Source organism: Pseudophryne corroboree, chromosome 2 (genome assembly GCF_028390025.1).
Source record: "Pseudophryne corroboree isolate aPseCor3 chromosome 2, aPseCor3.hap2, whole genome shotgun sequence".
Lineage (NCBI taxonomy): Eukaryota > Metazoa > Chordata > Amphibia > Anura > Myobatrachidae > Pseudophryne > Pseudophryne corroboree.
The window spans coordinates 871,971,237-871,994,147 of NC_086445.1; the positions used below are offsets into that span (position 1 = coordinate 871,971,237).

General features: G+C 45.2%; 1 protein-coding gene across 13 annotated transcripts in view; it reads right to left on the bottom strand.

Annotated features, from left to right (window-relative positions):
• The window catches only part of MYO18A (myosin XVIIIA), a 597,092-nt gene that overhangs the window by 486,038 nt on the left and 88,143 nt on the right, over positions 1-22,911 (bottom strand). For all 13 annotated transcript variants that reach the window (XM_063955930.1, XM_063955929.1, XM_063955931.1 and 10 more), the window contains exon 2: positions 8,216-9,341. In XM_063955930.1, the coding sequence (XP_063812000.1) occupies positions 8,216-9,238 (1,023 nt within the window). In that variant the 5' untranslated portion in view covers positions 9,239-9,341. The remainder of the gene's footprint in view (positions 1-8,215; positions 9,342-22,911) is intronic.

Consider the following 22,911-nt stretch of genomic DNA (forward strand, 5'->3'; position numbering starts at 1 on the left):
TATAATACATTTTCACCTTGGCAGTATTTACTGTTAATTAATCTTATACAATTCTGGTATTTATATTTTTATTTAAAAATACTTGATCTTGATTGTCACACTATATCTTATATATATGGTGAAGGTCCATATGAACAATATCGCTCAGAAATGAACAATATATCTTTCATATCGTTTAGTGTGTAGGCACCAACGATGAACGATGCGCGTCCCCGCCGTCGTTCATCATTGGTTTACCGTCATTTTGCAATGCAAAACAATTTGGTCGATAACGATCATCATTCAGATCGTTCATCGTCCAAATTGCTGCCGTCGCTCAGTGTGTAGGGCGCTTTAAATAGACAAGAAAAAATATGTCTTCTGATTTCCCTTAATTTATCTTCTTCAGCACAGTCTCTTGCACTGTATTAGGCCCATACCTTTTGTTGTGGTATTTCCTGTTTTTGTAAAACCGTTGAAAACGTTAGTTAATACTGGGCTGCATGTTAGAGTGTGCATGTAGCTAACGCTGACACCAGTCATCTACCACAGGCCTGGGGCGCGCACATACCAGAGTAGGATCCAGTATAAGCTGCATCACAAACCCTGGTATGAGGCATTTCACCTAGGCTAGGAATTTGCAACCAACATCAAATAAATTGCTAGATACTGAAAGAACTGTGCTGAGATTTTACTTTACTTCATGTGGTGCTACTGTTTCCATAAGAAAGATGGTAAAGTGGTCGCCATGGTTACTTTACAGCGCTGTGGCTTTGGGTTGAGCCCTAACATTGGATGCGTATAGTTATAGTCTTATGTTTGGATGGGTTTCCTCTGGGGGTTCCGATTCCTTCCCACAGGCAAAATATATACTGCTGGATGAACTGGTTTCAGACTACACTGGCCTTGTTGCATGTCTGTAGTAGGGTAATTACATTGTCAACTCCGCTATTCCTGGAAAAGCAGTTACCCAACAAAAATTCTTTAAATGTGCCAAATTGCCTTGAGGCAGATAGGATTACCTTACAGGATTATCATCAAATTGTTATTAAAGAAAACTGTTTACGCTTCAAAGCAACACTTTCAATTAAGCACATTCTGCTGGCCACGCGTCTAGATCTGGTCTTCTCCAGAAGTATTTTTTAACAGTTGAGATAAAACTATATATATATAAAAATCTTTACTGTCAGATATATTAGTAAATCAGTGAAACGTACAACTTTGTCCAGTTGCAGTTTTGTTCATCATATGCATGTCCTGACTTTCCAGAGAAGCTCCTTGGTGTGTGGCTAGCATTTCACTGACGGGATAAATAGCCTAACGTATGCTATAACTACAGATGTGTTCTCTTAAATCAGTCATTCCCAACCGCGGTCCTCAAGGCACACCAACAGTGCAGGTTTTAGGGATATCCAGGCTTCAGCACAGATGGTTAAATCAAAATAACTGAGGTACTAATTAAGTCACCTGTGTTCAAGCCTGGAGATCACTAAAACCTGGACTGTTAGTGTGCCTTGAGGACAGAGGTTGGGAATGCCTGTCTTAAATCCTTGCTGTATCTACATCCGAAATGCCATGTTACAGTGATTTCCAGGAAAACACTATAGGATAGCATTTTGTGTGCAAACACAGTTGCAGTCACACACAGAATATAGGCATGCTGCATATCATTTAAATCAGCAGAAGCTGCTTGTGCGTCGTCCTATTACATTACTTTGCATCTAGTATGCATTTTTTGCGGGAAAAACGCAAGAGACGACGATCTGCGCTACCAAGTCTCACGACACTCATGCGTTATGTGTAACGCGACTTGTAGCGCACGGAGCAAACTTGTAAGAGGACACATCTGTAGTAGCACAACAAGATTGACAACATGCTTGACACTAGTTGTGCAAATAGGGACTCTATATGTCCATTTAGTAGCTCTAAGTGAATATTGAGATATACTACACTCTTATAGCCAGCGACGGACTGGTGCCTTAATTCGGCCCTGGCATTCGGGGGCGCGCACGTGTCACAGGGGGCGTGCCGCACGACGTATGGGGACTTGTCGCGAGTCATGGGGGCATGGACTCGCGGCACGCCCCCATTTCCATGGAGACCATGGAACCAGAGAGCCGGGTGCATGCCCCCATTACCATGGTGACGGTTGCCGGGGGAGGGGGCACGCCGAAAGTCCGGGGGCATGGACTCACGGCACTCCCCCATTTCCATGGAGACCATGGAACCAGAGAGCCGGAGGCTGCGCTGCGTGCGGCCTTTCCGGCTCTCTGAGTGACCGGTTCGGCCCACCTGCCCATCGGCCCTTCTGGCATGTGCCAGAAGTGCCAGATGGCCAGTCCGCCAGTATTCTAACCCTCTTCCCGTACACCCCTAACCCTCCAGATCTGCAGCCTATCCCTAACCCACCCCTGCAGCCTATCCCTAACCACCCTCCCTAGTGCCTAACCCTAAACTCCCCCACAGCCTATCCCTAATTACCCCCCTCAGTGCCTAACCCTAATCCCCCGCCATAGCCTATCCTTAATTACCCTCCTTAGTGCCTAACCCTGATTCCCCCCCCCCCCCCCACACCCCTGCAGCCTAACCCTATCCTCCCTTATGCTGCCTAAACATAACACACACCCCACACACACACACGCCCCCGGGCACAGCCTAACCCTAACCAGCCCCACCATACTTATGTCCGGGATGCCAATAGTTGGGATTCCGGCATCGGCATAGTGAGCAGTGTCAGATTTCCAGTGCCAGCTGTCTGACCGGCGTCGGGATTCTGACTGCTGGCATCCTGAACTCAACTCTATTGAAATACCTGTGGTGTTTGGACATCTCCACAGACCGAAGTTGACTTGGCTATAGGGCACTATTGTAATGTACCACCTACTACACTGTGGTTTGCTTCCACTTTAATAACACTCTTTCATATAGTCATACATATACTTATAGTCATACCTGCTTCCAGATTTTGATGATCAGGTCTTGAATTAATTTACTAGAATCAATAAAAACAGTTTTTTTGACCATATAGAAACACTTCACAAGATACTGACAACTCATTAGTTCATATGAGATGAATATCTGTCATTGCTCCAACCATTGTAAGCAGCAGCCATCACTTGTATGCCTTTCATCAGCCAATGTACAGCACAGACAGCATGCTAAAACATAAACGGACTAATGGGCCCTACACACTGGGTGATGGTGAAGGCCCATATGAACAATATCGCTCAGAAATGAACAATATATCTTTCATATCGTTTAGTGTGTAGGCACCAACGATGAACGATGCGCGTCCCCACCGTCGTTCATCATTGGTTTCCCGTCATTTTGCAATGCAAAACAATTTGGTCGATAACGACCATCATTCAGATCGTTCATCGTCCAAATTGCTGCCGATGGGCAGGTGGGCCAAACCGGTCACTCAGAGAGCTGGGAAGGCAGCACGCAGCGCAGCCTCCGACTCTCTGGTTCCATGGTCTCCATGGAAACGGGGGAGTGCCGTGAGTCCACGTCCCTGGACTTGCGGCGTTCCCCCTCCCCCAGCAACCGTCACCATGGTAAAGGGGGGCGTGCCTCCGGCTATCTGGTTCCATGGTCTCCATGGAAATGGGGGCGTGCCACGAGTCCATGCCCCCATGACTCGCGGCAAGCCCCCATACGTCGTGCGGCACGCCCCCCGTGACACGCGCGCGCCACCGAATGCCAGGGCCGAATTAAGGCACCAGTCCGTCGCTGGCTATAAGAGTGTAGTATATCTCAATATTCACTTACAGCCACTAAATGGCCAGTCCGGCCATGCTTATGGCACTAAACATCAAATTAACTACTCTTATCTTATTATTATAAAGACCTTATTTTACTTTTATATTGTGACACATTAAAGAAGATAAATCACTGAATAAAAATGCACTAATAGCACATCCAGAACAATCTTCCATGACAGTAATGTGTGCTTATTCTATTATTTACTTTTGTTTGCCTGACTTGTCCATTTGATGGCAGTACAAGTACAATGCCAGCTGCATACTAAAGTCATTTATTATCAATTATTAAAGTTTGAAGGGCTTTTCTAGTCAATAACCCTTCCCCCAATGTAGTGCCCATCCTGTGCTCAACATGGCAGGCAGGCAAGTGGCACCTTAAATAAGGATCCGCTGCTTAAAAGAACATATAGGTAAGTACTTCATCACAGGATAGCTGCAGTTACAGTTTGATACAAGCGATATTACATACACAGTGTACGGTGACATACAATTATTGGCATGGCCATCTTTACTACCCTACAGTTTTGCAGAAATTCCCCTACAATATAGTCGAATAAATGTATTTTTTGCAGACATATGTGACTGTCTAATATTCTCACACGTACATGTATAGGCAATCAGGGTTATCTGTTCCATTGAAGACATTAACTATTTAAGCATCATACATATGAGCATGAAAATCAAGTGCTCAAAGTGCATGTAAAGTACAGTACCTCAACAAAGACTTCTAAAGCACTCTCTGACGCTGGAGCATCAATAATAATGTAATCTAATGGAGCCATGTCCATATGCTCTCTCACAAGCGTTCACTTCGGTTTATCTTCATCATCACAGTGGCGGAAGCTTTCCTTTGAGTTAAGTCTTGGTAAAACAGAATGGCACTCTAATGAACAACACAAAGTATATAGTGTACACAGGATACGGTCATTAGGTGGACCACAGTTAGGTCGACAGTCATTAGGTCGACCACTATTGGTCGACATGATTTCTTTCCAATTTTATTTTATTTTTCATTTTTTTTACTTTTTCATACTTTCATGATCTACGTGGACTACGATTGGGAATAGTAACCTGTGCCAAGTGCAGCGGTAGCGGAGCAAGGCACCTTGCCCGAGCGCTCGCCATGCGAGGGGACATGTCACTTTACGAAGAAAACGACACCCAAAAAAAGAAGAAGAAAAAAACCTCATGTCGACCTTCTTCCCGTCAACCTAATGACTGTCGACCTAATGACCATATCTGTGTACATGAAGGAAGCTGTGGAAATAATTCAGTTACTATCACACTCAGTTAATATCAAGGAGGTTTTCACAACCCTTTTGACTGGCTTTTTTATGTTGATTTTTGGGGGTATTTTCATGTTTTGTTTTGGGGTTTTTTTTGGGGGGGGCTTTTTAACACATGTGTGTATGCAAGACATTACTGCATAAAAACGCCTGGCTTTTGTCAGGAATTAAGCCCAAGACCCTTCACTATCTCTAATCCCAGCAGTCGTGTGCAGTAGCCCATCCGCCTGTGTATTATAAGATGACACAGACACGTTCCAGTTCTCAACAAAACTATACAGAAATTGTTTATTTGTCAGCTGTGTTTTCTCAGAAAGAACAGAGTGTATGCAGCATTACGACATTGCTGCATCCCAAATCAATGGGGGTTTTATGGTTTTCAACATTTTGTATCTCAATAAAGACATGAATGAGGCTTGCAGGCTCAACCCTTTTGATAAGGAACAATACTTAATTCCACAGAATTGAGATTCACAGACAACATACATAGAATACACAAGTATAAAAAAGTGATAATGGGGCTATAGAATACAAAAGTCCTGGGATTTGCAGTCCTATAATGTAACTATATAAATCAAAACAACCACCCATGTATATAGGTGGTCATTCCGAGTTGTTCGCTCGCAAGCTGCTTTTAGCAGCTTTGCACACGCTAAGCCGCCGCCTACTGGGAGTGAATCTTAGCTTATCAAAATTGCGAACGAAAGATTCGCAATATTGCGAAAAGACTTCTCTGTGCAGTTTCTGAGTAGCTCGAGACTTACTCTTCCAGTGCGATCAGTTCAGTGCTTGTCGTTCCTGGTTTGACGTCACAAACACACCCAGCGTTCGCCCAGACACTCCTCCGTTTCTCCAGCCACTCCAGCGTTTTTCCCAGAAACGGTAGCGTTTTTTCAAACACTCCCATAAAACGGCCAGTTTCCGCCCAGAAACACCCACTTCCTGTCAATCACACTCCGATCTCCAGAACGAAGAAAAAACCTCGTAATGCCGTGAGTAAAATACCAATCTTCATAGCAAATTTACTTGGCGCAGTCGCAGTGCGAACATTGCGCATGCACAATTAGCGGAAAATCGCTGCGATGCGAAGAAAATTACCGAGCGAACAACTCGGAATGACCACCTTAATACATTTCACACTGGAAAATAATTGTGGGTTAATAATTTACATGCTGAAAGAGGATCATAAACCGACAAAGCTGGAGATGTAGCCGGTATGATACCTCAAAGGCTTGTCAGATCTGGGTGCATTCACATACATTCCTTGTGCCTACATCACACAATCAAAGGCAGTTGCTTCACAGTATAATATAAATGTAGACAATCTCATACCCTCCAACATGAACCGTTCCATTAGGTACAAAATGCTCTGTTCCTTTACTTCTTTGCCAGTGGCAGTTACAAAGCAGGGGCTGCAGCAAAGTCCAAAATTCAAATAGGGAAACCACACCAACTGACACCGTAAACGCTGCCAAACATCACCGGCCAGGACTCAAGGACAGTTGGTGTGGCTCCCCTATTTGAATTTTGGACATTGCTGCAGCCCCTCCTCTGTAACTGCCACTGGCAAAGAAGTAAAGGAACAGAGCATTATGTACCTAATGGAACGGGTCATGTTGGAGGATATGCAATCTTGCAGCACCCTGATGGATATATAAAACAATGTATTACTGCATTATAAAAGTAATATGAGCATTATTATATTTGTAACTAGTTATCAGCCCTTCAAAATAACGGAACAACATGACAGTAATGTCAGTGCCGGCGACTGTGCACGCCCGAACGGAGAAAAGATGTACTTGCTCTGTCCGACGCCATCTAAAGGCCGCAGGAGTGCAAAACACTTTAATCCCCCACCACCACCACCACAGAGGTGAGGAGCAGCATTAGACTTTTCTTATATAGGATATGCTCTCTCAGGTGGTGCACCAAAGAACAAGACTACATGGCAGGGTACAAAACAACATCACAAATTAACTGTTTTATCTACAATCTAATTAATACAGCCGTGTCAGATAATAACATGCAAAACGTAACAAAGTGCGAAATAAATTGATTACAAATGCTTCATGCCACCTGACATCCCATATAAACAAGAACGCTATGCAGCCCCAAATGCCTGGAGAAACTTGGAAAGACTGCACACATTCCGTACTAAAACCATTTATGTGGAATACAAATGTAGATTGTTATCAGCACTACAATATGCCTCTAATGTGCTTTTATGCAGCGCATGTCACAAAGACTGGTGGTCCACTGGCAAGTGCCTATATATACTCTATGCAGTGACTTAAACAAATAAAATACATTAAACAACCCAAGGATAAAGAAACAAAAAAGCATTACGAGGAAGATATTTAGGGGTTTATTTACTAAGCAAGCCACTGCTTCCTGCTGCCCAAACTTTTAAATGACAATGCTTCTGAATCACATGTTTTGCTATAAAAAGCATTGCCCTTTTAAATGTAGTGCTTAAATGTGCCAGTATGTGACAGCTAGTACATAAACCGCTTTATCCACTTTTTAAAATCAACGGAACTCAATAGGATGATGTCTCTGTATTTACATCCGTCTATATTTTGTCTGCGGCTGTAATTTAATCACTTGTAGTGTAATGTAAGCAGCACACAAACGGAGATCCTGTTAGTATCCTGCTAGAACACAGATAAGAAAGAGCAATTCTACAACAGCTGTCTTTAATATAACAGTATTCCAGCAATATAGATTGAAGACACACAGATATATATATATATATATATATATATATATATATATAGGTCGCATCAAGTCAACAAAGCACAAAACATCTTAAGACAGCTACAGTATAACACATGTAGCAAAGTCTTAGGGAAAATAGTGCATGCTTATGAACTAATGAACGTCTGGTCAGAAAAGGGTTAATAGTTGAACATGCCAGTTATGCACAGGTCAGCAAATGGTTCTTCACAAATGGAGGATAAATGGCATTTAATTTGGACAACAAATAGAAACACACAGTTTACTTTACAAATCTATTAAATAAGAAGTAAAAAACATAAAATAGACATAAAACATATCAGTAACACTGGACTATGCAACTATCTAATAATACAAATAGACTGCATCACTATATGCGAACCAATGATTGTATAAATATGAATGTACTTTATGTTGGTGAAAACTAATGCACTGCTGTATAATACTTACATCAAAAGCCTCTTTTCTGAGCCCTTTGCTGCTTCTCAACCAACTCCTACTGAGTTCACTCAACTCTGGGATGGGCTGAACCTTCAGCCGTACTGTATCTCCAGACTGGCGGATCATTTCCACAATTTCATCCCGAGACTTGTTCTCCACATTACGCCCATTTATTTCTACCAGACGATCACCTGGTACTAAACCCAAAGCAAGATCTTTAGTGCCAGCACCAGGCTCTGCAAAGTGGACAACCCTTCTGTACACTTGGCCATCAGGTGCCCTGTCTAGCATGGTTGTTCTACGTAGTGAGAAACCAAAATCTCCGGTGTTCCTTCTCTGAAGCTCCAGTTCTCTAGGTACAGGTGCCTGTGGCGGAAGTACAGAAGGCAACCTCAAATCAGCTGGAAATGACTTTCCCACAACCTCTGGGATTTTAACGATAATCTGAGTATTGCTTGGTGGGCTGACCTCTACTGAAGGCACAGAGTGTTTATTATGTTGCGTATCAAACGCTCTAATTTCAACTTGTGGTGACGGAGCAGCGGAGTGCTCAGAAGGTGTAGACGTTTCAGAAAGACTCTCGTCTTTGCTCTTCTGGGAAAAGGAGAACCGCTTGACCATCTGCGCCATTCCAGTGGAATTCTGCTTGGCCAGGGAGCCAAACTTAGCAGCTCGCTGAAGAACACTACCCTTAAAGTTTGTTTCCTCAGTTTTCAAGTCATCACTGGAGCTAGCGGTGCTCAGGTGTCCAGAATCATAGAGAACGCTTCCTCTGTTGCTGACATTGTCAGAGTCAATGTCAGTCAGGTTAAGTTCAGAGCTGCTTGCTACCTTAATAGGTATAGGATTAGAGATTTCCAGTTTGGCTTTAGAGTCCCGTTTAGAAGAACGATTAAGGTTAAAAAATCCTCTCCTAAGGCTCATCTCTTCCAGACTCTTCAACTCCGCTGCTGACATCCTCTCTTTCTTTTCCTTTTTTTTGTCCTTCCTGGCTCCATCTTTGTCCTTATCCTTTTTCATCAAGTTAAACATGTTGGACTTTAATTATGATGCAAAGTGCAGAACGTGATCCGTATTGGCGTTCAATATATTTTTTCTCCCAGTGTCGCTCCAAGTCTCATAGATAAATATTTCACTAAAAAGGAAAACAAAAGAAAAAAAAGGACAGAACACAATGAGATAATTAGAATGACTTCATGGTCAATTAAACACAGGAACGCTACAGAAACTGGCTGCTGCAGCTGACAATAGTACAGTATTCCTATTGTACGTTAGATTGAGATATGATATTTTGTAGGGCTGGAGTCACTGTCACTGAGATGATGAAGAAGTGCAGTTAGAAGCAATGCTAAATGTGCATTTCCCTCTCCAAAGGGCAGTAACATGCAACCAGATTGCCTTCAGTGGCTGAGCTTGCAAGCCCTCTAAATATAAAAAAAAACAAAAAAAACCCTGTACAATACTCATAACCATATTGGTAATTTATACAAATACATTTAATCAATGAAACAGCTATCTTTAATAACATATTAGCAGACCTTGTATACAAGGTATGACTATGATGCTGCAAACATTGGTGTCTGCAAGTGAAGGCTTACATAGAAACATAGAATTTGATGGCAGATAAGAACCACATGGCCGATACAGTCTGCCCTATACTATTATACACGCACACTAGAGTGCGAATTATCTTGTCAGAAGCCAATTGACCTAACAATATTTTGGATTTAGATTGTGGAAGGAACCTGGAGCACCCACAAAAAATCCAAGAAAGCATGGAGAGACTATACATTAAGTACCCGGAGAAACCCACTCAAGCATGGGGAAAATATACAAACTCCACACAGTTAGAACCATGGTGGGAATCGAACCTATGATCTTAGTGTTGTAAGGCAGTAGTGCTAACCGTTACATAGGATCACATGGTGCCCACCACTGCGGTAGAATGTATAAAAATTGCAAAACGCTCATATGGAGGTGGTAACCACTGCGGTGACTGAAATCCAGAATCTATCAGAGTATAACAGTAGAACAATTAATCCAAAGCTAGGTATTTTGTATATCTGTGTAGCATTTACCACAAAAGTGGAATTAAAACTTTGAAGAGTCAATAGTTCAATAATTTATTCATATGTGAAAGAAAACCGTTCAATAAAAGATCCATAAGAGAACATTTCTACAATCCGAACTAGGAAAGTGGAACATACCATTAAAAACGGGTGTAGTATGGTAGGCCGGCTGTCGGGGTTCCGGCGCACAGCATACCGGCGCCGGAATTCCGACCGACAGCGTGGCGAGCGCAAAATTAGCCCCTCGCTATCTATTCTCCCTCCAGGGGGTCGTGGACCCCCAAGAGGGAGAAAAGGTGTCGGTATGCCGGGCCCCCGACAGCCGGCAAACTGAAGACCACCCATTTCGCTACATGTAGAGCGTTAGTGGAATAGAATACATCAAGGTTTTCTTAAACTTAATCCTCAAGGCTCCTTAACAGTCCAGATGTTAAGACATAAATCAAAGTGAATTACAGCTAGGTCCTTTCTTTTCTGACACGCGACTGCTAATAGTCGTGGGTCTTTTGGCGTGACTAGTGTGCTTGCAGCTGTGCCCGGACATTTTAATGCGCACCCACTACTATTAGGAATGCATTGGTGCATACACACCTGCGACTAGTCGCGAGCAGGTGTGAACAGTCGCTGCCGCGATTCGTTTGCATGTGCAAAGATGAGTAAAGATGATGGAGGACACGCATGGATAGTCTCAAATTGCTGATCCCAAATGCAGGAGAAACTGCAGCTAGTGAGGTACTCCGATTCACGTTTGCTAGTCCTGACCGGTGATAACTGCACTTTGGGGCATAGTACATACCATTCTTAACTCAAAGACCAATGCTCCAATGAAGACAATAATAGTATTATCATACAACCATTCCAGGAGGGACAAAATGCTCTGTTCCTGGACTTCCCTCTTAATTTAGGATTGCCATCACCTGCGTTGAAATAGTCAAATGATAATGAAGGCCATACACATTACAACTATCTGGCCAATCTGTCCAATATCAGCAAATCGGCCAAATACCAGCAGACTATATGTGGGTGACTGATCCGTTAATATCAATCAGTCAGACATGCCGGAACATCCAGCATGTCCCTCTAATTCCATATTTTGAAGGTGTCATGTCGGCCGCACTGAGCAGTGCATGCCCTGCTGCGGCCATCAGACAGTAGTTTCCCCCGCTCATTTACAAAGGAAGGAACGGGGAAATATCTCCCCCCTGGGGGCGGAGCCCCATTATCATGGCCCATACACTGGGAGAGATCTCTCCGTGTATGCTTGTAATATCTGCAGTGTTAGATAAAATGCCTGTCAGTCTGACAGCCATCTTTAATCTGCCTGGTTATGCCCGGCATTAGAAAAGTGTTTCAACACGGGTAATGGCAATCATAAAGTAAGAGAGAAGTCCAGTTACAGTAGGCTTACCATACTGTCCTATTAAACTGGGACACTAATGAATTACACAGAACCTGTTTAATCCATTAATGTCCACAGTGTATGTCACATGATATTGGTGCTCCACCCCCAGGGAGGAGACATTTCCTCGTTCCTTCCCATGTGAAGGAACAGTGGAATGTACGTCATTCGGCTGCGGCAGGGCATACACTGTCCAATGTGGCTGACCAAACACTTTGAAAATATCAAATTGGAGGAACATGCTAGAAGATCCGGCATGCCCGACTGATCAATATTTTCAGATCGGTAGCCCGTATACACACTGCAATTATCTGGCCGATCCACTGATATCAGAGGATCACGCCCAGCATTAGCAACAGAGCATTTTGTCCCTGCTGGAATGGATCATGTTGAAAGGTATAATAATAATAATAATAATAATAATAAATATAATAATGAGATTTATGGTAGACTTACCATAGTTAAACCTCTTTCTGCGAGGTACACTTGATTCCACAGGGAATACATCGAGGTGTAGAGTTGGATCTTGATCCGAGGCACCAACAGGCTAAAGCTTTGACTGTTCCCAGGATGCACTGCACCGCCTCCTCTAAAACCCCGCCTCCGGGCACTGGAGCTCAGTTTCGTTAACCAGTCCAATGCAGTAGCAAGTAAGAGAGAGACGGCAAATGCTAGTCACATAGAACCACATTCTCACGACAGGAGAAGGGACCAGCGGCTATTGCCATACAATCCCAAAGAAGCTAAGTGTGTCAGGGTGGGTGCCCTGTGGAATCCAGTCTACCTCGCAGAAAGAGATTTAACTATGGTAATTCTACCATAAATCTCAATTTCTGCAATGGGGTACACTGGGATTCCACAGGGAATACATCGGGGATGTCCTAAAGCAGTTTCTCATGGAAGGGGACGCACCGTAGCGGGCACAAGAACCCGGCGTCCAAAGGAAGCATCCTGGGAGGCAGAAGTATCAAAGGCATAGAACCTAATGAACGTGTTTACTGAGGGCCACGTAGCCGCCTTGCACAATTGTTCAGCAGATGTGCCTCGTGGGCCGCCCAAGAAGGTCCAACAGACTGAGTAGAATGGGCTTTGATAGCAGCAGGAGTTGGGAGTCCAGCCTGCGCATAGGTTTGTCCAATCACCATTCTAATCCATCTGGCCAAGGTTTGCTTATTCGCAGGCCAGCCACGTTTGTGAAAACCAAAAAGTACAAAAAGGGTATTTGACCTCCTGATAGAGGCAGTCCTCTCCACGTAAATACGGAGAGCCCATACTACATCCAGAGACCGCATTTTGGAGGACAAGCCAGAAGAGATAAAACCGGAACCACAATCTCTTGGTTAAGATGGAAAGATGACACCACCTTAGGTAGATAACCAGGGCGAGTTCTAAGAACTGCCCAGTCACTGTAAAAAATCACAAAGGGTGGACGACAAGACAAGGCGCCTAAGTCCGACACCCTCCTAACAGAGGCAATAGCCAGCAAGAACATGACCTTAAGCGTAAGGCATTTAAGGTTTACAGATTCAAGAGGTTCAAATAGAGACTCTTGTAGGGCATTCAAAACAACAGACAGATCCCATGGAGCCACAGGAGGGATATAGGGAGGCTGAATCCGTAAAACACCCTGAGTGAAAGTATGAATGTCAGGAAAAGACGCAATTTTCCTCTGAAACCACACCGACAGAGCTGTTATATAAACCTTGAGGGAGGCCAGACAAAGGCCTAAGTCTAGGCCTTGTTGCAGAAAAACCAAAAGTCTGGAAGTTCTGAACGTGTATGCATCATAATTCTTAGCAGCACACCAGATGAAGTAAGAATCCCAAACCCTGTAATAAATCCGTGCAGAAGCCGGTTTGCGGGCTTTCAACATAGTTTGAATAACCGCCTCGGAGAATCCTTTGGCCCCCAGGAGTGAAGCTTCAAGTGCCACGCCGTCAAAGCCAGTCTGGCCAGGTCCGGATAGACACAAGGGCCCTGAACGAGGAGTTATGGGCGTTGAGGAAGAAGAAGAGGACGCTCTATCAATAGACCCTGCAGGTCTCAAAACCAATGCCGTCTGGGCCACGCTGGAGCGACTAGAAGTAGTATTCCTCCTTTTTGCTTGAACTTCCGTATCACCCTGGGCAGAAGTGACACTGGAAGGAACACGTATGGCAGCCGAAAGTTCCATGGAATTGCCAGTGCGCCCACGAACACTGCTTGAGGATCCCTTGTCCTTGATCAGAATACCGGAGCCTTGTGATTGTGTTGAGACGCCATCAGGTCTACATCTGCTAGGCTCCACTTGTCCACTAGCAGTTGAAAGACTTCCGGATGAACACTCCACTCCCCGGCGTGAACGTCCTGATGACTAAGGAAATCCGCTTCCCAGTTAAGGACTCCCCGAATGAACACAGATATTGCTGGCAGATGGCGTTCCGCCAACGAAGGATTTTTTGACACTTTCAGCATTGCCATGCTGCTTCGAGTGCCGCCTTGATGATTTATGTACGCCACCATTGTGGTGTTGTCTGATTATACTTGAATAGGCCTGTTCTGTACCAGAGGCACGGCAAGCGTCAACTCATTGAACACTGCCCGCAATTCCAGAATGTTTATCGGGAGGAGAGATTCCTCCCTGGTCCACCGACCCTGGAGAGTGTTGCTCCAACACCGCGCCCCAACCTCGCACACTGGCGTCCGTTGTCAGGAGGATCCAGTGGGAGATCCAGAAGGGACGGCTCCTGCTCAACTGTTTGTCCTGTAGCCACCAGCTCAGTGACAGACAAACCTCTGGAGTCAAGGAGATCATTTGAGACCCGATCCGATGAGGCAGGCCGTCCCACTTGGAAAGGATTAACCTCTGCAGAGGGCGGGAATGAAATTGAGTGTACTCTACCATGTCGAAAGTCGACACCATGAGGCCTAGTACTTGCATTACCGAGTGTATCAACACTCTTGGGTGAGAGAGGAAGTACCTGATCCTGTCCTGAAATTTCAGGACTTTCTCCGGAGACAGAAACAATCTCTGGCTGTGTGTGTCCAGCAGTTCCCCCAGGAGCACCATGTTCCGAGGTGGGACCAGCGAGGACTTTTTCCAGTTGATGAGCCACCCATGGGCTTGTAGGAATTGGACCGTCAGTTCCAGATGACCAAGGAGAACAGCTTGGGAGCTTGCCAGGATCAGCAAGTCGTCCAGACATGGCAGGATCCTGATCTCCTGACGGCAGAGATGGGTCATCATCATGGCCATGACCTTGGTGAAGATCCGAAGGGCCGTGGCCAGTCCTAATGGCAGAGCAATGTAGGTTGCCAATAGCAAACCGCAGATATTGCTGATGCGATATGGCAATAGGTATATGCAGGTAAGCATCTTGTATGTCCAGGGATACCATATAGTCTTTGGGTTCCATGGCCAGTACAATAGAGCACAGAGTTTCCATACGGAATTTGGACACACTCACAAATTTGTTCATTGATTTGATGTTGAGTATAGGCCGGAAGCACCTGCCACATACCTTATGGCCTTTAAAAGGTACACTAGTCACCTGACACTGGCTGATAAATTACTAAGGAACAGCTGACACAGGTTTAGGACAATTGAGTTGACATAGGGGTGCATGAAAAAGCTTGTGGCCACAGTTAATAAGAGTTAACCAAAGATTAACCCTGCAATATACAAACAAATATAAAACCACAGCACTCGCCACACCAAAAGCGGGGTGCAATATCTGCACTCACCACTCATAGGGTGGGGGTGCATGTGGAAGGTGCACATTAAACCTAGTGGGCATATTTGCAGTTATATCATGTGCAATACAGTTGCCAGGTTTTAATTTTTAAGACCCTGTGATAGTGTAGGCCCTGCAAGAAGGTGGGGTACCTTGGCGATCGGTTTACAGGCTTCCCGTGCATTGGCCAATTCACTAACTAAACCCCCATCACTACTTATTGATGTTGTGAGGATAAGTGAACTTGCTATGGTGAGTGCTGAATTTTCTGTTTGTGTATATATATATATATATATATATATATATATACACACATACACAGGTCAGCGCCTTATCCCCTATGCTGGTCCTCACCACCGGGGACTGTGGAGACAATGTAAAACGGATTTTAGTAAATCTGACCTGTGCTCCCTGCCCTGCTGGATATAGTGGGGTCCCTGTGCAGTACTGTGTACACGACAGCGGCGTGACCGGACCGCGATTTACCGGTGGGTCCCACCTGGGGGACTCTCTTACCTCCTCTCTGATGTGCAGTCACGCGATCCAGGAGAGCGTCAGTGGTGGTGTGCCTGAAGACCGGTGCGCCTCCGCTGCAAGTACCCAGGAACCCGGCCGCAGGAGTATGCAGCACTGCTGGGGAGGTGATGGAGCCGCAGCACAGAATGTCAGGATGACATATTTAGTGCTGCGGCCCTTGAAGTCTTCTTAAAAGCTCTTTTCAGGGCTGCCTAGTGCAGCCCCACCTGTTAGTGACCTGCTCTGCAAGCACCAACTTACAAACTGAGCTCCAGTGCCCGGAGGCTGGGTTATAGAGGAGGCGGTGCAGTGCATCTTGGGAACAGTCAAAGATTTCGTCTGTTGGTGCCTCGGCTCAAGATCCAAGCGTTGAAGAGAGATAAAGTGGAGAAGTTGCCCAAAGCAACCAATCAGCTAATAACGGTCATTTGAAAGACAGTGCTAGATAATGGACAGAAGCGGATTGGCTGTTTTGAAAACTTCTCCGCTTTATCGCTCTCCCTGACTTGATATATCTCCCCTTATGTATTAAAAGTGTGCAGAGAATCAAAGTAAATGGTAAGATGATTTGCATTGGATCACTTGACATGAAGTGACCCACGTCTTCATCATCAGTGCACAATTGCATCTACCCTTTACTGTACTAGACATAAAAAGATATAACTGGATACCTCTGTATTTTCTATTGCATCCAAGTCTGCACAGTCCACAGATGCCCTCGCTAAAATGTGCCAACGTGAATACCCTCCCCAGCCCCCATTACAGCCCAGTTCAACCTCTTCAGTCGTCAGTGTAGATGTGGCTGAAATGCACATGAAACAGCACCGTAATTGTGTGTGTTACGTTTCAGTGTAGTGCAAAAACACGCAAGATTAATTTGGCAAACAGGCATATATGTTCAGCTCGGGATCCCGTCAAGATGTCGGCTGTCGGGATCCGACGTCAGAATACCAACACCCATCATAATACCGACACCGGAATCCTGAAAAGGTCAGGACACCAACGCCAGAATCCTGACCGTGAGCATAGCGGGAGGGTTAGGATTAGGATTGGGGGAGTTAGGTTTAAGCGCCATCCCGGGAGGTTAGGGTTAGGATGCGGAAGGGGAGAGGACAGGATAGGGTTAGGCTGCAGGGAGGGGGGTTAGGGTTAGACACCACTGGGGGGAGGTTAACCAAGGGAAAAGGGTTAGGTTTAGGCTGCGGGACAGGAGGGGAGAGGTTAGGTTTAGGCAACAACGAAGGAGATTAGGGTTAGGCACCAAAGAAGTAGTTTAGGGTTAGGCTGCGATAACGGAGGGTTAGGGTTACGGGTAGGGGTGAGGGGAGAATAGGCCTACCTCACCGTTTTAGGGATTTCAATTGTTGGGATGCCAGCGTCGGTATACTGAACGCCGGCGTCCTAACAGCCGATCCTTCATATCCAACCCTAATCAACAATATGCTCATACTAATATCGCCCTTCCTAGTTCTCTCCAGAAATTGCCATAGACAGTAAATGCTCTTTTATCCAGAATGCTTGAAATATTAACCAGGGCTGAAAGCTATGAGGGATGATCATATTTACATGTATATCATTATCACTGAACCAAATTAATTATTTTACTTTTCATTTTATGGGCTTTCCAACGCATTGGGGCACCAGAAACTGAAGTATAAGTCCAACTGCCCCATATATCATGCAAAGTACATGGCAGCGTACCAGATGCAAAGACAAAAGATCAGTTTCAGGCATAGGCAAATTTCCGATTTTATCAGTAAATGGTCACATTATTGTTAATAATAAGCTAGAGATGTGACTAGTGCTCTCTGCCTGCAGACTCCTGTGATAATAGGACATTATGAACACGCTGGGTAAGGTAACGGCTTTTTACCTCATGTGCAGTTAGCTGTGCCCACGGCAAGGTCAAAAAAAGTAGAATGACTGTCCTGAAAGAGATTATTGATGTCTGAGCTAAATGCAACATCAGCACTCACTGAAGAGTCGGACACACCTTAATTATTACACACTGAATACAGGGTATCTTCAGAACAGGGAAATAAGTAGCATGTTTAGTTTGAAGACACCACAGTTACCCCAACATAAGAATGTCAGAAGCTAGCCAAACACACAGCTTGAAATACATCATCTTCAAATCATAACACATCCTGGCAAATGGCAGCCCCGTTACAAGGCATCATGTTTGTTTTGAGGATCTACCTGCAGCAATATCAGGATGACTGCCCAATATACCCTGTGGGGCAACATCAAAATAATGGTCAGCTTTACATTAAAGGAGATTTCATGAAGGAGCAGACTTTACAGTGACACCAATCATAGAACAAGCCAAAGAAATCCAATTATACTTCTTACTCATTGTTCATGATCAGCCGATAAGCAGTTAAACTCCTCTACACCAGATTTGCTCTGGATTAATAATTATAATAAAGCAAACTCTTAATATCCAATAATTTTAGAGTAAGGACTGGCGAATGTTTCTTGGCTATGATGTATCAGTAATTCTATTGGTATGCTACTACAATAATAAGGCCTGTCAAAGTTTCCTATGTCAGAAAAATATATAATAATAACTAACGCTTTTGTCTGGGTTCAAGTAATGGATAAATAGAAGGTCACAGGGAGATGTTTTCTTTCAATACTTTATGTTGGTATTTCAAGATCACCTTTTATATACGCTCAAAAGAAAAAAGTGATATACTTTGTGATAGTAAAAGAAAATACTAGTTATAAGAGTAAATGTAATCGTCTCCAAGCAAATTCACCAACAGGGGGTTACAATCGGGACCCCAGTAAGGGACATGGATTGGCAGAGGGCCCATCATCACCGAAGATCCTGACTGCAAGTTATTTCTGATACTGTGAATCAGGTGGGGTCATCAGTGCTTGCAGGGCCAGACTCCAATAGAGGTAGCATGCCACCCCTCTCCCCCCTAGATCAGTGCCCCATTCCTGCAACTACTACAGCTCCGATGCCCCGCACCAAGGTTTCCGCCTTGCTCCTATCCTCATCCTCCCCCTACTTACATTGGAATGGCCAGGCCTACTACACTGCGGCGTATGCACCAAACACACTGCCGCTGCAGTGTGACTCTTCCCATACAGTCCCCATATAGCACCTGTGTATGTCCACACTCCTTTCCTATCTGTATAACACCTAAAAGGTAAGTCTATGGTATTTCTATACTAACTGTGCTCCTCCTGTGTCCCGAAAATATGTCCCTGGTCCTTCTCCCCTATACGTATATGACACATGTGTATGCATACTAGTTTTCAATATCCCTTTGAACCTTTTATGTATGTCCCCACTGTAACGTGCAATTATTTTTCTTCATTTCCCTGCTGCTGCAGGGATAGTGTTTATTGGTTCCGGTATGAATGGTCGACCATGTTATGGTCGACAGTCATTGGGTCGACCACTATTGGTCGACATTGACATGGTCGACATGGACACATGGTCGACACATGAAAATGGTCGACACATGAAAGGTCGACATGAGTTTTTTTACTTTTTTTGGTGTCGTTTTTTGCGTAAAGTGACTGGGAACCCCAATTAGTGCATCGCATGGTGCCTTCGCTCCGCTACCGCTTTGCTCGGCACAGATTACCGTTCCAATCGTAGTCCACGTGGATCGTAAAGTATGGAAAAGTTCCCCAAAAGAAAAAAAAGTTAAAAAACTCATGTCGACCTTTCCATGTGTCGACCTTTCATGTGTCGACCATTTTCATGTGTCGACCATGTGTCCATGTCGACCATGTCAATGTCGACCAATAGTAGTCGACCTAATGACTGTCGACCATAACATGGTCGACCATGTGAACGGATACCGTGTTTATTACAGATGGTGTAATGGTTAGCATTACTGCATCACAGCACTGAGGTCATGGGTTCGATTCCCACCATGGCTCTACCTGTGCAGAGTTTGTATATTCTCCCCGTACTTGCGTGGGTTTCCTCCCACAATCCAAAAATATACTGGTAGGTCAACTGGATCACAACACAAATTAACCCTACTATGAATGTGTGCTCGTGTACATGTGGTAGGAAAATAAGAATTTACTTACCGATAATTCTATTTCTCATAGTCCGTAGTGGATGCTGGGGACTCCGAAAGGACCATGGGGAATAGCGGCTCCGCAGGAGACTGGGCACAAAAGTAAAAAGCTTTAGGACTACCTGGTGTGCACTGGCTCCTCCCCCTATGACCCTCCTCCAAGCCTCAGTTAGGATACTGTGCCCGGACGAGCGTACACAATAAGGAAGGATTTTGAATCCCGGGTAATACTCATACCAGCCACACCAATCATACCGTACAACTTGTGATCTGAACCCAGTTAACAGCATGATAACAGAAAGAGCCTCTGAAAAGATGGCTCACAACAACAATAACCCGATTTTTGTAACAATAACTATGTACAAGTAATGCAGACAATCCGCACTTGGGACGGGCGCCCAGCATCCACTACGGACTACGAGAAATAGATTTACCGGTGAGTAAAATCTTATTTTCTCTGACGTCCTAGTGGATGCTGGGGACTCCGTAAGGACCATGGGGATTATACCAAAGCTCCCAAACGGGCGGGAGAGTGCGGATGACTCTGCAGCACCGAATGAGAGAACTCAAGGCCCTCCTCAGCCAGGGTATCAAATTTGTAGAATTTTGCAAAAGTGTTTGCCCCTGACCAAGTAGCTGCTCGGCAAGGTTGTAAAGCCGAGACCCCTCGGGCAGCCGCCCAAGATGAGCCCACTTTCCGTGTGGAATGGGCTTTTACAGATTATGGCTGTGGCAGGCCTGCCACAGAATGTGCAAGCTGAATTGTACTACAAATCCAACGAGCAATCGTCTGCTTAGAAGCAGGAGCACCCAGCTTGTTGGGTGCATACAGGATAAACAGCGAATCAGATTTTCTGACTCCAGCCGTCCTGGAAACATATTTTCAGGGCCCTGACTACGTCCAGCAACTTGGAATCCTCCAAGTCCCTAGTAGCCGCAGGCACCACAATAGGCTGGTTTAAGTGAAATGCTGAAACCACCTTAGGGAGAAATTGAGGACGAGTCCTCAATTCTGCCCTGTCCGTATGAAAAATTAGGTAAGGGCTTTTATAGGATAAAGCCAGGGCTAACAGCATTACCACTTTCCATGTGAGATATTTTAAGTCCACAGTGGTGAGTGGTTCAAACCAATGTGATTTTAGGAATCCCAAAACTACATTGAGATCCCAAGGTGCCACTGGAGGCACAAAAGGAGGCTGTATATGCAGTACTCCCTTGACAAACGTCTGAACTTCAGGAACAGAAGCTAGTTCTTTTTGGAAGAATATTGACAGGGCCGAAATTTGAACCTTAATGGACCCTAATTTGAGGCCCATAGACAGTCCTGTTTGCAGGAAATGTAGGAATCGACCCAGTTGAAATTCCTCTGTAGGGGCCTTCCTGGCCTCGCACCACGCAACATATTTACGCCAAATACGGTGATAATGTTGTACGGTTACATCCTTCCTGGCTTTGATCAGGGTAGGGATGACTTCATCCGGAATGCCTTTTTCCTTCAGAATCCGGCGTTCAACCGCCATGCCGTCAAACGCAGCCGCGGTAAGTCTTGGAACAGACATGGTCCCTGCTGGAGCAGGTCCTTTCTTAGAGGTAGAGGCCACGGGTCTTCCGTGAGCATCTCTTGAATTTCCGGGTACCAAGTCCTTCTTGGCCAATCCGGAGCCATGAGTATAGTCTTTACTCCTCTCCTTCTTATGATTCTCAGTACTTTTGGTATGAGAGGAAGAGGAGGGAACACATACACTGACTGGTACACCCACGGTGTTACCAGAGCGTCCACAGCTATTGCCTGAGGGTCCCTTGACCTGGCGCAATATCTGTCCAGTTTTTTGTTGAGGCGGGACGCCATCATGTCCACCTTTGGTTTTTCCCAACGGTTCACAATCATGTGGAAGACTTCTGGGTGAAGTCCCCACTCCCCCGGGTGAAGATCGTGTCTGCTGAGGAAGTCTGCTTCCCAGTTGTCCACTCCCGGAATGAACACTGCTGACAGTGCTATCACATGATTTTCCGCCCAGCGAAGAATCCTTGCCACTTCCATCATTGCCCTCCTGCTTCTTGTGCCGCCCTGTCTGTTTACGTGGGCGACTGCCGTGATGTTGTCCGACTGGATCAACACCGGCTGACCCTGAAGCAGAGGTCTTGCCTGACTTAGGGCATTGTAAATGGCCCTTAGTTCCAGGATATTTATGTGAAGTGACGTTTCCATGCTTGACCACAAGCCCTGGAAATTTCTTCCCTGTGTGACTGCTCCCCAGCCTCTCAGGCTGGCATCCGTGGTCACCAGGACCCAATCCTGAATGCTGAATCTGCGGCCCTCTAGGAGATGAGCACTCTGTAACCACCACAGGAGAGACACCCTTGTTCTTGGAGACAGGGTTATCCGCTGATGCATTTGAAGATGCGATCCGGACCATTTGTCCAGCAGATCCCACTGAAAAGTTCTTGCGTGGAATCTGCCGAATGGAATCGCTTCGTAAGAAGCCACCATCTTTCCCAGGACCCTTGTGCATTGATGTACTGACACTTGGCCTGGTCTTAGGAGGTTCCTGACTAGGTCGGATAACTCCCTGGCTTTCTCTTCCGGGAGAAACACCTTTTTCTGTACTGTGTCCAGAATCATCCCTAGGAACAGCAGACGTGTCGTCGGAATCAGCTGCGATTCTGGAATATTTAGAATCCATCCGTGCTGTCGTAGTACTACTTGAGATAGTGCTACTCCGACCTCTAACTGTTCTCTGGACCTTGCCCTTATCAGGAGATCGTCCAAGTAAGGGATAATTAAGACGCCTTTTCTTCGAAGAAGAATCATCATTTCGGCCATTACCTTGGTAAAGACCCGGGGTGCCGTGGACAATCCAAACGGCAGCGTCTGAAACTGATAGTGACAGTTCTGTACCACAAACCTGAGGTACCCTTGGTGAGAAGGGCAAATTGGGACATGGAGGTAAGCATC